The sequence below is a fragment of the Ornithorhynchus anatinus genome, chromosome 9, assembly GCF_004115215.2.
Source record: "Ornithorhynchus anatinus isolate Pmale09 chromosome 9, mOrnAna1.pri.v4, whole genome shotgun sequence".
NCBI classification, from domain to species: Eukaryota; Metazoa; Chordata; class Mammalia; order Monotremata; family Ornithorhynchidae; genus Ornithorhynchus; species Ornithorhynchus anatinus.
Window position 1 is genome coordinate 17,941,700 of NC_041736.1, and position 16,752 is coordinate 17,958,451.

General features: G+C 43.5%; 1 protein-coding gene and 1 long non-coding RNA gene across 3 annotated transcripts in view; one reads left to right on the top strand and one right to left on the bottom strand.

Annotated features, from left to right (window-relative positions):
* The window catches only part of LOC120638598, a 158,102-nt gene that overhangs the window by 40,322 nt on the left and 101,028 nt on the right, over positions 1-16,752 (bottom strand). The window contains exon 6 of the long non-coding RNA XR_005660326.1: positions 5,948-6,091. This is a non-coding gene — a long non-coding RNA (uncharacterized LOC120638598). The remainder of the gene's footprint in view (positions 1-5,947; positions 6,092-16,752) is intronic.
* Positions 4,177-15,137, top strand: CDCA7 (cell division cycle associated 7). 2 transcript variants are annotated; one of them, XM_007671247.4, is made up of 10 exons: positions 4,178-4,345; positions 8,218-8,343; positions 8,759-9,001; positions 9,480-9,716; positions 10,153-10,230; positions 10,833-11,021; positions 11,280-11,417; positions 11,835-11,984; positions 12,974-13,110; positions 13,256-15,137. In XM_007671247.4, exons 1-10 carry the CDS (start codon positions 4,325-4,327, stop codon positions 13,284-13,286), a joined length of 1,350 nt encoding a protein of 449 aa, XP_007669437.1. In that variant the 5' UTR covers positions 4,178-4,324; the 3' UTR covers positions 13,287-15,137. The 2 variants fall into 2 exon arrangements, with proteins under 2 accessions (XP_007669438.1, XP_007669437.1); XM_007671248.4 differs by lacking the exon at positions 8,759-9,001 and having other exon boundaries at positions 4,177-4,345.

Below are 16,752 nucleotides of genomic sequence, written 5' to 3' on the forward strand. Positions count from 1 at the left end.
AGAATGGTGAGGGGGCAAGAGAATTATAGGAGCTGTGGCTGCTCCCTAGAGATTCCTAAAAGGACAGGTTTTGCAGGGGTAGGGGGTGAGTCAAGGCATTTCAGAGCATGGTGACAGTGGGAGCGAGGCTGCTCCAGTTCACCCTGCAGACTGGTGAAGATGAGGAGATCACCAAGGGTTCCTAGGCTGAGCCTGAGGCCACATCCTGCTGGCCGAAGCAGGAGCAGTGGGAAGCTCAGGCCAGCTTTTTCCCATCCCTACTGAGCAATGGCCCCCATGCCTTGCCTGCAATGCCAGCTGCCCGCGAGAGGAAACGGCATCACTGGCTGCCAACCGGCTGCCTGGCACACTACAGCGCAGGGGCTGACATCATGTCTACTCCCTGGCAGTGAGGATCGGCTGCGACATCAGGCTGACCTGATGCCCCTGATCCAAGGCTGCTTGAGATGAGGAAAAAAAACGAGAAAAAAAACCAAACCCAAAACGTGGGACCACTTGGAAATAATTCTGCACATAGTAAGTGCTCAAAAAATTCATCTGAATGAAATGAGAACATGGGTACTGCAACATCTTTTACTGGCGCCCCATTCTGGGCCTCTCCAACTCACTTCCCAACCCAGAATAGACTACATATTAATACATATGGGTTCAAGGTAGCCAGCTTAATATTTAAATAGACACTTCTTCTCTAGGAACTCAGAATTCATTGTATAAAGCATTGTGGAAAGTTCATATTTTCATTAAAAGTATCGTACCAAATTTAAATACTAGAAAAAGTCAAGTTACCTTGATCATTTGAAATTATATGGGGGCTGGATACAATACTAGCTTAAAGAAAAGTCTCAGCTCTGCTAGTAAGGTGTGATCTTGAGAAACTTTGCCTTTCTTCTTTGTATCTACCCCAGCGCTTAGAACAGTGCATGGTCATAGTAAGCGCTTAATACCACCATTATATTTGCAAGATATGTAATTCCCAGGATCCTGAGCGATTTCTCTTAGAAAAATAAACACCTGAACTAGGAAACTGTTGCCAACCCAGCTATCAGTAGTAGACTATACAAGCCTTTCAGCTTTGACATTGGGCCTGAGAAACAGAGAAGAGGAGCATGGGCCAGAGTGTCAGTGAACCTGGAGTTTAAACCTACAGCTGCCACTTGCCTGGAAGCTCCTAGTGGGCAGGGAATGTGTCTGTTGTATGTACTGTATCTTATGCTCTCAAGTGTTGAGCTCATTGTAGGCAGGGAATGTCACTGTTTATTGTTATATTGTACCTTCCCGAGGCTTAGAACAGTGCTCTGCAAATAATAAGTGCTCAATAAATGATTGAAGTGTTTAGTGCAGTACTCCGCAAAACAATTAGTGCTCAATAAATACCACTGATTGATTGTCTGCTGAGTGATCTTGAGCAAGTCACAACTTCCACGTGCCTGTTTCCTTATCTGTAAAATGGGGATGTAATACCTATTCTCATCCCCCCTTAGACTGTAAACCTCATGAGGGACAAGGACCATGTACAACCGGCTTATCTAATATCTACCCCAGAACTTAGTACAGTGCTTGGCATATAGTAGGCAGTTAAATACCAGTTATTGATACCAAAAAAAAAAAAAAATCAAATCCTCATTCCATTCCTCCCACAGTTGGCCCAGTTGCCATTAGTTTTGAAACAAATGCTCATGTAAAATCCACACTAACGATCAATGGTACTTCTTTGGCATTTACTCTGTGCAGAGCACTATGCTAAGTACTTGGGAGAGGATAATACTGCAGAATTAATGGACCCGTTCCCTGCCCATAACAATCTTATAGTCCAGAAGGATCCTTAACACACAAAGCCAGGAAACCCTCATTTTGGGCAGTAGGAGTATAATATGTAGGGGGCGGGGAGGGGGAAAGTAGGAAGAGAGGATGAAGGAGAAGCCTTGTAAATACCATGCATTTTGGGGTCTTGAGACACCCTATCTCAGACCCGGGCACAGACTCAGAATACCAATGCTTCATGGATTTTTTTTTTAGGATTACAAATCTCAGCTATCCTCAGTTGAACCCCAAACCTGGAGTTGAGGTTATTTCTAGGAGGTTGAAATGGTTTACACAATGAATTTTGTGCAATTTGCTTATTTTCCCCACAGACATGGCTGGGACTGACTGGAGCCTCAAACACTAACGACATTTAGAGACTTGCAGTACTTTTGGTTTCTTCCCAAATTCACTATTTAAAGATTGATCTTTTCCCAACCCAAAGCATTTCAACTAGAACCGTCAAGGAAATAATACTGGCAAATACTGACGTTCAGAAAAAGATACCACAATTTCTTCAAAAACAATTTTCAGTGCAGAGTTTAAGAAGAAAAGCCCCCATAAGTATTCCCCTTTTCAAAAGGCAATTCTGTGTGGTTTTACAAGCAGCACTTGAAAGTGTGCTCATATGGCTATTCTGGGGGAAGTTTTTGTTGACAAAACTAAGTTATTGTCTGCTCCTGCAGTTCAAGAAAAACTTTGCTTTTACTAAAACGCTTGTCCCAGTGCTTGGACTAACTGCACACGAGTTTGCAATGTTTTGGCACATAATTTCCTAGGGATTGTCGGGCTGCTGGGTCGGTAGCCCGGACCCCTCGAGCCATAAGACGCTCTGCAGAACCCTTAATTCCCCAGGGAAGCAGCGAGGGTTTGTAACTAAGGACTCTCACCTTCAAGATCCATTCTTTTACTTGCCCGGACACAATGTTTCTTCTTGGCTTGCGGACTCTTTCAATCGGTGTTGCAATCCATTGTCTTTGTCTACCCTCACTTAGATCCTGAGCCTCAAGTGGGGGACAGAGACTGGGCTTCATCTGTTGGATTTTACCCCAGCGTTCGGCCCAGTGCTTGGTACATGGTAGGCATTTAACGAATGCCCGAATAGCAGTAATACTGGTAGAGCATTTTGAGCGCCTGCAATATGCAGGGGACTGTTCTAAGCACCGGAAAAGGAGGCACACTAATTAACTCGTGCAACAGTGATTTACACAAGCGACAGCTGTGCACGTGAAGCTAATTCGGAACTCCCTCTGATGGCTCATGTTAATTAGAAGGTAGAGATAAGGTGCTATAAAAAAATCCATTAGCTTTTCAGGTTTTCATAAAACTCCAGCTACCAGGGCTGACTTTATCAGCGTCCATAACTATACACGGTATTTAGGTGGGCTATGGCACGCACAAGCACGAGGCAGTAGAAATGAAAGACACGGGGGTGGGTGTTGTCTCGACTCCCATGTTTGGGTTCAAAGCTGTCGTGGGCAGGGATTGTCTCTATCTGTTGCCGAATTGTACACTCTAAGCCCTTAGTACAGTGCTCTGCACCTAGTAAGCCCTCCATAAGTACTATTGAATGAATGAAGCAGCTGGCAAGCTCTTGTTCCCTAGCAGTTGCCGAACTGTACACTCCAACCGCTTAGTACAGTGCTCTGCACGTAGTAAGCACTCAATAAGTACTATTGCAGAAGCTTGCAAACTCCTGTTCCCTGGCTGTTGCCGAACTGTACACTCCAAGTGCTAGTGAAGTAGCGTGGCTCAGTGGAAAGAGCCCGGGCTTGGGAGGCAGAGGTCATGGGTTCGAATCCCGACTCTGCCACTTATCAGCTGTGAGACCGTGGGCAAGTCACTTCACTTCTCTGTGCCTCATCTGTAAAACGGGGATGAAGACTGTGAGCCCCACGTGGGACAACCTGAATACCCTGTATCTACCCCAGCGCTTAGAACAGTGTTCTGCACATAGTAAGCGCTAAACAAATACCAACATTATTACAGGGTTCTGCACCTCGTAAGCGCTCAATAAATAGTATTGATGAATGAACAAGCTTGCAAACTCCTGCTCCTTAGCTCTCCCCCCACCCCCTCCATTGCCCTCGCTGTACCGCTCCCTCTTCCTGCCTCTTTATGCAAATCGGCTGGCAACTTTGGGGGGCCCAATATGAACCGTTTTCGCGCCATTCGCTCAGGACCTCGCAGCGGTGTAGAGAGCGCTGGACTTGGAAAAAAAGGGAGCGTGCCCTTTTTGGGGAGGGACGACTCGGGCCCACCTCGACTGGTATGGTCTCACCCGAGGCCGTCGGTTTTCGGGGCATATTTTCTTTTTTAAAGGGCAGGCAGAAGGGGTCCACGTTGTTGCAGCGGGCAGGACCTGTCCCGGAACGCGGGAAAGGCCCGGGCCGCAGCACCGCCCTGCCTCGGCTGGGGTTTGGCGCCAGCCCCGCCCGCAGTCTCGACTGGCGCTCCTCCTGCACGGTTTCACCTCCGCTTTCCCCCCTTTTTAAAGCACTTCTTTGGCCGCCCTGCCGCGAGCATGGGTCCCTTCGGCGAGCCGGTGAGTGTGGGCACAACGTGCATGCAAGAGGTCGGAGCCGGGGGGGTGCGGGGAAGGGGGATTTTAGGGGTTCGAGAAGCAACTTTAGCCAAGGAAGTCAACCGGGGGCGTCTGCGAAAACTGGACTTGGGGGGAAAGCCAGCCCCTCTTCTCCCCTCGCTTGGGGAGCTGCCCTCAATTTCGTTGAAGGCTCGGAGACAAGATCTGGGGGTGGGGGGGAAGGATTTCGAGTGGCTGCTGAGAATTAAAAGTTTTGAAGTTGGACTTGCTGCAGAATTAACTTGGCTCCCACGTGGGAGTGAATCTGTGCGGCGCGCCAGCTGGAAGGAGATAACGCTGGAGCAGAAAAGCTGCAGCGTGGTGCAAGTTTTGGTCGTGTTGTGGTCCCGGGTGTAAACACACTTTTAGGTCCCTAAGGTGGGCACGGTATAGGCCCCCCAGCCCCAGTTGAGCAGCGGGTTGGTTGGGGACTGATCACTGCATTGATGGTGGATGCGGAGAGATAGGACAGGCCGGCGGAGGGTCTTGTTTGGGGTCTGTTTTAAGAGCCGGGCAGCCGTTGGACGGATGCTCTGCACATAGTAAGCGCCCCATAAATACGATTGCATGAATGAATGCGTGCCTAGACGGGCTCGCCTTGCAGAAGGCGATGGCTAGTGGCCGCCTTCCCTCCTTGCCCATGAGATGCAAGCCTGCTTCCGCCCCGGACTAGCCCTCCTTTTTCCCCCCCAGGCCGGAAGGGATGATCCCCCAACGCGGCCCCTTTTCTTGCAGAAACGAGGGCCGGAAAGTGGCGTGTGATGCGGGGGCGGGGCTAGAGGGGCCAGGGGAGGGGGGGAGCGTTTTAATGGGGGCCTGGAGGGGTTGAAACGTGGAAGGGGTCTGGGCGGGGAGAGGAAATGGTTTTCGAGCTCATCGGCCCCCGCCCAAGCAGCGCAGGAGCCCTCGCTTTGGTGTCACCCCCACCCCGGACTCCTTTATGTACCTCGCCCTCTGCAAGTTGCACCGGGATATTTGGGGGGGAGGGAGGGGGTGGTGACGCCTTTTGGAATGAACCTTGTCGACTCAGGTGAAGTGGGGAAACGAATTTAAAAGTCGTTGGTGGCTGCTAAATATTGCCTTTAAACAGCGTCAAGAAAGCTTTCAAATCCCATTTTGAGATCAGGTCCCGGTCAGTCTTTAGGATCCTGCAAACGTGACGGGGTTGAGAAGATGATACACATTTATTTCTTCGATCAAATGGCCTGTATGCCTTCCTTGGATGTAATTTAAGCTGAAATGATTTTGGGAATAGTGATAGATGACAGTCTGTGGGTTTTGACAGTAAAAAATCGATATGGATGGCCAGTCTTTAGTTAACTTTCCATCTAAAAACCTGGCACCCCTTGCGACAAACAACTTTCTGGGGTGGCCCACTGCTCTCTAAAATACCGTGAATTTTGGCAGAATACAAATCACGTAAGAACTGTTGAAACCTGAAGACAGCCTTACGGTAAATGAAGGAGCTGCTGTCAGTTATGGCGTGGGGGAAAAGTTTTTTAAAAAAAAAAGACCCTCAAATGTTACAAAACAAAGAGATTAAAAATGTTGCATCTCCTTTACCGTTTCCTGAAGATGTTCTCCTGGGATGGCCAGTAGATAAATTCAGAAGCAATCTTGCTGTTCCACCCTTTTCAATCGTATCTCAAATTCCGCATGACATTTTACCACGGGAGTTCTTCGATCTATCAGTGTACATCCCTAATACTGAGTTTGGGAAGTGAAATAAGCACAAAGAGAGGTTAAATTGCCACTATCATTGTTAGGTGTTCAATGGAGATCACTGATTGGTATTTGTTGGTTAAGTGCCCCTTTCAAGACCTCAGGTGTCAGTGACAGAGCTAGGAATAGAATTCTGATTTTTGTCCAGCTGAACATCCAATCTACCCCATTCACGTAAAAGTGTAAAGTGGGATACTCGAATTCAGCTGTGAGTAGCCGCAATTAAAAGGGTGACCTGAGGCTTTCCTACCTTTTAGGGCGCATTTAGTTGTCTGCTTTAACTACTCCTTAGTTGGTCAATTACTGATAAGCTCGCTACCACCGTTAAAAAGAAAAATGTGGTAAGGAAACTTAAAGAATTAAGTATATTTAAGTGTCAAAGGCAAGAATTATTTGGGGTGCATACAAACTTATGGATTTCCTAATTTGTGCTGAAAGGTAATATTGGTGTTAACTTACCAAAGTGCTAAAGATACGCTTTTTATGGTATTAATCGCTTGGTATGTTCATTCAATTGTATGAGCGCTTACTGTGTGCAGAGCACTGTACTAAGTGCTTGGAAAGTACAATGTAGCAACAGAGACAATCCCTGCCCAACAACAGGCTCACAGTCTAGAAGTGGGGGGAGACAGACATCAGAACAAGTAAACAGGCATCAGTAGCATCAATATAAATCGAATTATATAAGTATACACATTAACAAAATAGAATAATAAATATGTGCCAGGCACTGTACTAGGTACTGGAGTAGATAAAAGCCAGTCAGCTTGGACACAGTCTGTGTCTCACATGGGGCTCACAATCTTAATTCCCAATTTGCAGATGAGGTAACTGAGGCACAGAGAAGTTAAGTGATTTGCCCCAGTTCACACAGCAGACAAAGGGCAGAGCCAGGGTCCAAAAGCTTTCCCATACACATTTGTTCATGGTTCGTTGGTTCATTCATCCATTCAGTCGTATTTATTGAGTGCTTACTGTGTGCAGAGTGCTGTATGAAGCAGTTGGAAAGTAGAATTCGGCAATAGAGACAAACCCTACCCAACAATGGGCTCACAATCTAAAAGGGGGGAAACAGACAACAAAACAAGACAAATACACAGACATCCATAGCATCAATATAAATAGGATTATGGATATATACACATCATTAATAAAGTAGAACAAATATGTACATATATACATAAGTTCTGTGGGGCAGGGCGGGGGGTAGAGCAGAGGGAGGGAGATGGGGTGATGGGGAGGAGGAGCAGAGGAAAAGGGGGGCTCAGTCTGGGAAGGCCTCCTGGAGGAGGGGAGCTTTCAGTAATTCACATGGTTAGTGCTGGCGTAAGAAGACCTTTATCCAGCTGACACTGTAGAGGGCAGAGATTGTGTAGGCTAAAATAAATACCTGCGGGAATTTGGCTTGATTCTTACATTCCTTCTCTTAGAAGGTCCTTCGAGGGGTGGGGAGTTATTGCCTTAAAATATTTGTTCGTTATACTGTGCCATTCATCTTGTAGGGACTTGACCTAAATCACCATCACTACTTGCTGGAATACTTAAGCCCTTTTTGGAAGTTTGCCATCTGAGGTAGTGACCTTGCCCATTTGGGGAGTTTGGGAAATTAGCATCACACTGCAATGCCCAAAGATTCTATAGCACGAGCTAATTAGTTTGATGTTGGTGGGAGAGTTTTGAAACTACCCCAGAAATCTTTATCTCATGTATTTCCTTTTAGATAAACTATACCATAAAATTAAAAGAACCTAAAGTGGAGTGATTTTTAGAATCTAGCAAGATAACGGAGGTGGGTGGAAACATAGGATCTGGGGCGATTCAGCATATGTTAATGTGTGCATATGCTTGAATAAATTGTTAAGACATGTAATCATTTCCTCCCAGGATTTCTTGGTGAAAAAAAATCTAGGTTTGGCTTGGCCATGGGCCCATTTGAAGGTTATTTGGTTTGTTGGTTTGGGGGGGGGGGGGGTTTGTGTGGGTTTTTTTAAAATGCTAATCCTGCTGTTGACCTAGCTCCTGGAAAATGTATGAAATGTCCTGAATGTTTAAAAGTCAGACTCTATAGTAAACATCATATTCAATATTTTATTACCCTTCTCCATCTACAGCAAAGAGATCTTTCTATAAAGAAGAACTTCAAAAGATTCCGAAACGTGAAACTGATTTCCATGGAAACCTCATCATCCTCTGATGACAGTTGTGACAGTTTTGCTTCTGATAATTTTGCAAACACAGTAAGTGCAGTATGAGAATAAACAGAATTGAATCTACAGAGCTTAAAATGCCCCAAATGCTTTGTGCGTGATTAAAACTGCTTGCTTTTGCCTACATTTCTATACAGCCGTTATGAAAATACAGTATACACTGTAATTTCATTTCACTTTTTTGCTTGTGGTTCTAGGTAGTAATTGTTGGAGGTAGATTAGCTACTTATTCTATCCTTTTGAAATGTCGCCTAACCTAACATGCCTGATGATTTGCCATAACAACTCAGAAATCATTTGTAAACCCCTGAACCATTTTTCTTTGTAACAAAAGCTATTCTCTTGTAGTGCACTTGTAAATGTGATTTGCTCTCTGCACGGTTTATGGAAAATTGGTTCTTCAAAAGGAAAAAAAGATACACAGTGTTATTTATTTATTTTACAGAAACCCAAATTCAGGTCAGATATCAGTGAAGAACTGGCAAACGTTTTTTATGAGGATTCTGATAATGAATCATTCTGTGGGTTTTCAGAAAGTGAGGTTCAAGATAAAATGGGGAATTGTGGAATTTTTCAGAAACCCAAATTCAGGCCAGATATCACTAAAGAACTGGCTAATATTTTTCTTACGGACTCTGATGATGAATCCTTCTGCGGTTTTTCAGAAAGTGAGATACGTGATGGAATGGTGAGTTTGAAATTTAAGTCTTTGATATGACAAGAAAGTTTTCAAATCTTTTTGACTCCCTTTAAGGAGGGTGCAGTTAATGGTTTAAACAATGAACTGCAAACAATTGAATCTGTTAAAAGTAGTTCGTTTGTTTTTTTAGATTTTTAAATATTTGTGAAATAGAAAATACTGTTCTTCATTTAAAAATTCAGTAAGTCTGTTGTCCTGAGGGGCCTTTTAAAGAGTAAGGCCATCACATGACCCTCTTTCCTACCATAAATTGACACAGACCTAGCCTCACCCCCTAAATGCTATGCTTGTCATTTGGCTAAGATGTTGTTTGTCAGCTGGTGCCGCTTACTAATGCCAATGTGTGTGTGTTTGCAAGTTGTTTTACTTTTGTATGGGTTTGTTATTGAAAAACTGCATCTTTTTAGGCCCTCTGGCTTCTCAGCGAGGTAGTAAACCATTATAATTTTTAAACAACTTTAAACAGAAACTGAAATCACATGATGAAAGGAGGAGGACAAGGAGTCAGATGAAGCACCCAGCTCCTTTGCGAGTCGCCCTGAAGTTTCCCAGTCGAGATACAAAGGGGAAGAACAGAGATAAACCATCCCGCCCCAAATCACCAGTGCCTAGTGTGTCACACTCTGATTCTGATTCAGAAGATGAGAAAGGATCCAGCTTTTTGGAGAAAAGAGCTTTAAACATAAAAGAAAACAAGGCAATGGTATGTTTGCCCAGAGCTGCCTTCATCCATCTGGTTTTTCTTGGGGTTGGGCGGGTTCTAAGCTTCAAAGAGCTAATTGGTGGGAGTTGTGTTCTCAGCCCTGAGAACTCTAGAATATTGTAGCATTTCTTTATCTTCTGGTCACTGATTAGACTATCTATTAATCAGAAATGATACCAGAGCAATCAATTGTCAGTGTCTACAACTTGGTCATCAAAGAATGTGGAGGCAGCTGCTATTGTTTCTTTTAGGCATTTGCCAAGTTGAAACTGTAAAAGACACACATAGCGAACATGTTCCCTGCCCATAATGAGCTAATTCTGCTGTATTGTCCTCTTCCAAGTGCTTAGTACAGTAATCTGCGCATAGTAAGTATGCAATATATACCATTGACGGTCTATTATGGCTTTTTTTGTGTCTTTTTTTGCATTTGCAGCTTGCAAAACTAATGTCAGAATTACAAAGCATCCCTGGTTTGTTCACTGGGAGAAGATCACTGTCATGTGCTAGTCCAGTAAGTGGAAGTTCATTTTTATTTTAATGTGCTTTCTGTGGATAAGCTTCCTACTGATGATGACAATCAAAAAGCTTGTAAAACAAGTATCCACTTACTCTGCCCTTGAGCATTTTTGCTTGCCCATCTCCCCATTCATTTTCCGTAGTAATTGTACTATATTAAACACTTATTGTGTGTCAAGCCCTGTGCTAAAATGAACAGCCCTGGATGGAATTTACAGTCTTTTGGAAAATGTGCTTCTTGTGAGTATTCAGGCACACCCTGCTAAATTGGAGTTGAATAGGAAACCTTTCTTCTTAGGTTTCTGTGGAACAGTAACCTGGTAAATCTCTCAAGGTCCAGAGAGATTGCTCCTCATAGGAGGGTTGAAAGATGGTGTTGCCAGGAGGCCAGGTTTTGTGACCCTCAAATCAGCAGAAAGCCATAGCTTTCCTTGGAGAATCCCTTAAGAGAGACTGGTGGGTTGCAGACAAATGCCTTGGCACTGGCCTCAAATTCTAAAAGGTTCTACAATGGCTTGCTTTTAGATAACCCCTCAAAGTCTTTTACCCTTCTGGAACAAGAAGGGTTTGTAATGTTGTGGTGTGTTCCCTCGACAGTCAAAGCCAGTTTCCAGGCGTTCATTCCCAAGAGGTCCTTCACGGAGGAACCCTGAACGAAGCACTCGTCCTCACACCAGATCCAGGTCTCTAATTGATGGCCCCCCAACTCCTCCACCAGAAGAAGAGGATTTTGAAGATAAATACAGCTTAGTGAGAAAGAGGAAGACAATAGATGGATACTTGGAGGTGAGCTCCAAAATGCTAGAGGAACCAATGCAATTCTCTTGTTTCACAGCATTAAATATGAAGCAGTCAGTTCTAGTTGAAACTTTGAGGAAAACATTTGTTCTGTAATTTTTTCTCATTTGTTTAGAAATTTCTTGAATGGGGTGCATATCAAGTTAAAATTGCAGAAAGCATGTCATCTGATAGCAGGAGTGTACATATAAATAATAGATACAGCTAAAGAACTAAAATGGTGACTCAGTGTCCTTTCTCATGTAGGAAGATCAAGGACCTCGAAGGGGTCGCCCGGGTACCATGACCCTTCCTCACATTGTGCGTCCAGTGGAAGAAATCACTGAAGAAGAGCTGGATAACATCTGCGGCTCCTCCCGGGAGAAGATCTACAATCGATCATTAGTAGGGGCTTCTCTGAATAATGTGTGGCACAGAGGGGGATGGAACATTAGTGGCCAAACTAGGATTCAGATTTGATACTTTTGCCTCCAAATATATGCCCAGACCTCTAGGAGAATAAAAAGATGAAATACCGATCTTTAAAGCCTAAGAAAAATGTAATTCTCTAAGTTGTAATGACCCTTTTTTCTTTTTTCCTGTCAGATGGGTAAATATTGTTTGAGCAACAGTCTGGTCTGTGTACATGGAGCTACCTGCCTGAATTTGTTTTTAGCCCTAAGCTGGAGGCCCCAGTTCACTTTGCCATTCGCACTTCATGGCAACATGCTGGATTACATGCCACTGAGGAGTTTTATGTGTTCATTATGTCACCGTGAATATATAAATAGACAACCTTGGCATGACTTTTTTTTCTTCTAGGGTTCCACCTGTCATCAGTGTCGTCAGAAAACAATCGACACCAAAACCAACTGCAGGAATCCAGATTGTTTCGGAGTGCGAGGCCAATTCTGCGGCCCCTGCCTGCGTAATCGTTATGGTGAAGAGGTTAGGTCCGCGTTACTGGACCCAGTAAGTATTGTAAAATGATTTATCTTGTCCTGAGAAGCATCCATTTCAGCACATGCTATTTATTTAGGAGGAGCTATGGTCCTTTCTTCCATGAATTTACCTAAACCCTTGAGCCTGTTATTTTCTGCATGTGCAACTTTCTGAGGTAACTGTTGCCCTGATGCAATCCTGCTTTGAAGAGTGTACAATGTAGTGGGTAAAGGGGAAAGGTCACAGATATAAACCCAAAATTGTACAGAGGTAAAAGCATAGACTAAAATGGAAAAAAAAAAGAAAGTGCTGAACTTGTTGGTGTGTGATCAGGGAGGTAGAAATTAGTCAAATATTGAGATGTTAATTGGCTGGTTTGGAGGGTGGTTTAGAGAATTGTATAGAAGCCCATGGAGGAGATCATAACTACTATTTTGAAGGGTAACCCTGTGGTTGTCTGACACCAACACAGGGCAGTTCAGTTTGGAGCCTAACTGTCAAAATCGAAGCATGGAAAGCCACCTGACCTACCTGCCTAAAAAATCTGTGAGGGAAGAGAAAGTTATATCTCCACCCGCAGCATTTTTGGGTTCATTTATTTGTTTTCTCTTTCTTCCTTAAAATCTCCCTTTAGTTGGGGGTCCATAGATAAAACCATTTATACCGGGGCGGGGGGCGGGGAGAGAAACCATACAAATGAAAGTTGTGTGTGAGTCTCCACTTACCACAGCAGTAGAAACTATTGGTTTTGAACTACATTTTATACATGGCTTTCTTGTGAATAGTATTGGATTCAGATTTGGGTTTCATTTCAAGACTCGTTGTGCTTCTCTAAGGTCCCAGTTTATTTTTCTGTTCAGAAATGATGTCTCCAAGGGGAGTAATGACTCAGTAACACAAGTGTAACCTTCCCGGCTCTTAGGGACTAAAGCATGAACTGAGCGGTTACTGAAAGTTTGAGGGGGTTGGCTTTTTTTGTCTGATTACTTCAATTTTTTTTTTTTTTTTTGGTCCTTCAGAATTGGCACTGCCCACCATGTCGTGGAATCTGTAACTGCAGCTTTTGTCGACAGCGTGATGGGCGATGTGCCACAGGGGTGCTGGTTTATTTGGCTAAGTACCATGGATTTGGAAATGTCCACGCTTACTTGAAGAGGTAACTTTCCTTCCCTTTTCACGTGGGAACTTGGAGTTCATTTATCTGTCTAGCAGTCCTATTTTAGATCCTTATAAAGGGCTATATCTATTGAATATTTCCTTCTGTTAAATGTCTTTTTTTTTTCCCTCCCACCCCAATCCAGTCTGAAACGTGAATTTGAAATGGAGGCCTAAAGTTGACGGAGGACGTTGCTGGCACCTTTCTGATTTCTACCACGATCTGCCTTCCTTGTTAAACTTGTCTGATCATGGGCTGTTAAAGGTTCAACAATTTCAGAATTTAATCCTGATAAGTATTTTTTTTTGCTAAGGACAACATAGAGAAAATGAACTGAATCAAAATGATCAGGCTACAGTCCCTTATTAATCTAAGCTCCAGAGGCTTTTTCAGTAATGCCTTTGGTTAGGTATAGTCTGTGCCTTTAATTCTCTAAAATATGAAATATAAAACCAAAATTTTATGAAATTTATTCAACCTTAATGCATCAGTATTTGGGACACATTGTGGAGCCTCATTAATTTGGGTCCTAGGGTGCCGAAATACTTAGCATTTGGCCCAGGTGTTAATTGAGCACTAAAATTTCTATACAGCACTAGAAAATGCTTATGGGTAGTATTCACAATGGAAACTAACTGCGCTAAATTCCATAGAAGCCCTCTCTTTAGTCCCCTTATTTGTATGTGTGGACATGAATATCTACATACTGGTATTTGTAGCCAGCGATGCTTTGTGACCAGAGATAGATATGCTTTCAAGGGGCAACAGTCCTAGAATTATGTCATAAAGTGGTGTGCTCCTGGAATTTGGTGGAATTTGGGCTTTTCATCTGCTGGCCTTAGTGGCTCCTTGGCATTCAATAAGACTTCAGAGAGTTTTTTAATACGATACTGTTAAATGAATGTCTGAATTGTAGCTAAAGCGGTAACACAATAGAACTGTATCACGACATTAGGTAGGTGTACACTAATCAACACAAAGAACTGTATCCTGGGAATAGATTGTGTTCATCTGTATGGCTGTCTGGAAATGAGAAGCTCGGTATCAGATGGGGATTGGGACTCAACTTTGGATTTCCTGAGACGTAGAGTAGAGCCTGCGCACTAGACTAACCTTGGACTTCTAGTGAAATACTTTAATGCCCAAGTATTCCCCCTCTATGTTCCTTGTCTTGCAATTTTCTTAACAGAATATTGCCAGCATTTGCCAAAAAAAATACTGTCATGTGAAAATTAGATAGAGGTGCAGCCTACATGCTTGGCGTTTTGCTTTCTTAAATACACAGCCATGCTTAATTATGCCTGCTAGGAAGTGGCTTTGCAGACCATTATGCCTTGTGCACATTAGCTTCCGGTCATGGCTAGGAGGCTGCTGCGCATCTACTCCTGCTCCCTGGCCCACACTGTGCCTTACTTCTAGCACCACTGTTTCCAGGTCCTCCGTGCTGCCCCAGACCCCCAGCTGTTCTGGGTAGGGGCTCTTTGAGATGCCCTTCTGGGAGTGGAAAGCAGCCAGAGCCAAGCTGGAAAGCAGCCAGAGCAAGCGAAGCTTAATAATAACATCAATTCCCTGGGGGATTGGGAGTGGGAGGGGAGCAAGCCTAATTGCCCAACCTAAGGAACTAGCGCCTACCCTCATGTGAGAGACCTGCCTCAGGCCTGTTACAGGCAGTGTTCTGAGCTGGTCTTCAGAGTTGGGCCTCCAGCACAATGGGAAGAGCCTTGGAGATGAGTGAGATTGATCAGGAAATTACTGTTCTTTTCCTCTTGGGAACCGATAGGTGTTCTCTCTGTCTGTTTTTTAGTAGTAATAAAATTATGCTGGAATACAGAACATTAATGCCTGCTAAGGGTATACTGTGTCTTTCTGCACGTGGAGTTTCCTCTTGCTGTGTAGTTTTGAAAGATGCACATGGGCAGAAACTGTCATGAATGAACGTTGTAAATGGATCTTTTGTTCAATAATGTGCTTATGTACAAAGTTTATTTTAATAAAAAAAAATTGCCCTGGCTTGTCTCTTTAATATTTATTATGCAATTGCTTGATTTTCTTCTAGTAAAGGCAACTCATTTTTTCGCTGCAGAACCAGATCTCTCCTTCACTTCATTTTAGGTTGCACCCTTTGCAGTGGAACACAAGGAAAGATGTTTTGAGATTCTACCCCACTTAAAAAACCTTGTCCTTCCAAGCTAGATACTTTTATTAGCGAGAGTGGGGGCAAGGTTGTTTTTTGATTTTAATACCACTAGTTGGTGATTATATAGCAGTTTTGATTTGGGGATGGAGTATGAATGGGCTAACTTTTCAAAAAGTCTAGGTGGTGGGGAAAGCAGTGGGCTTAAATCCAATAGTCAGCGATGGTTACTCTGGGCCTCCTGAGAGCTAGGTCACTGTATAGTGGCTTAGAGTATAGCCCTCAAGAAGCATGCTATTATTTAAGGGGACAAAACTAATATGTATATATATTTTTTTTGGCAGCTAGTGCAGACTGGGGGTGGAGTAAAGATAAAGAAGGGAGCAATACAAACACACCAGGATGAAATAGCTGAGCAAATAAATGACAAATGCAGGAATAAAAATGTATCTGTACAAAAGTTAAAATAGGAATCCAATACACAAGCTTAACAGGCTGGTACTTGTGATGACATGACAATCTGGAAAAGTTTCTTGGAGGAGGTGGGATTTTAAAAGGATTTTGAAGAAGAGGAGCCAGACAAGTCTGAAGAGGACAACCACAAATATAGTGTGAAAGGCATAGGAAGAGCCAGTGAAAAAACCTGAGATGGATCTGCTAGAGAAGAACCAGGAGAGAACGGTGTCAGTGAAATAAAGGTGAGTGTTTGATGTTGATTCTTAGTCACTCATGTTTACTGATGCCAAATGAATGTAGAGAACTGTACTGAGTGCTCAGGAGAGTACAGGGTTGGTAGACATGATGCCTGCCCTTGAGATTATTGCAGCATTTAAAAATCCTGATAGCTAGGAAATTCTCTTATGCCCAGCTGAAATATTTCTTGCTCTAAATCTATTTCTTCTTGTTTGGTCCATAGGGTAGAACTGGTCCAGACTATGCCTGTTGAAACCCTTCATATGCTTAAAAACAGGCTCCCCTAGACCTTCTTCCTGAGGCTAAGGAATCAGAACTTAGTGCAGTCTGGCACATAGTAAGCCCTTAACGAATATTTTTTAAAAGTCCTTTCCTTAGAGAATCTGTAGACCTAGTGTGTTCAGCATCATCCTTACCCTCATGAACATTAAATGAGCACTGTACTGTGCATTTGGGTGCATTGAATAAAAGCAAAAGATACCTGTCCTCGGAGTTTACTGTGAATTTGAGATGAAAACTGACAATATATTAGAAGTAGTTTGTCTTGGGTGGGTAATTGGGAGCAGAGGAAACTGCTTATCAGGGAGGACAAGGGGCTGCAACAATACTGATGCACTTAAAAATGAAGGCGAAAGAGGGAACCAAGAAAAAGGATATAACTTCGATCAAATAACCAAAATAAGGTGGTGTAACTAGGCAAAATAAGGAGGCACAGCCAGATAGTAGGACTGGGATAAGATTAAAGGGAACCTCCAGGGTACAAATCATTACAAGTGACCCTTAAGGGTACAGGCCATCTACAAATAAAAACATTC

Bases quoted from the DNA above. Each gene is read 5' to 3' on its own strand.
- CDCA7 (XM_007671247.4), top strand. From the start codon at position 4,325: ATGGGTCCCTTCGGCGAGCCG. The intron at 8,344-8,758 runs GTAAGTGCAGTA...TTTATTTTACAG, and splicing joins CTGATAATTTTGCAAACACA to AAACCCAAATTCAGGTCAGA. The intron at 11,418-11,834 runs GTAGGGGCTTCT...TTTTTCTTCTAG, and splicing joins AGATCTACAATCGATCATTA to GGTTCCACCTGTCATCAGTG.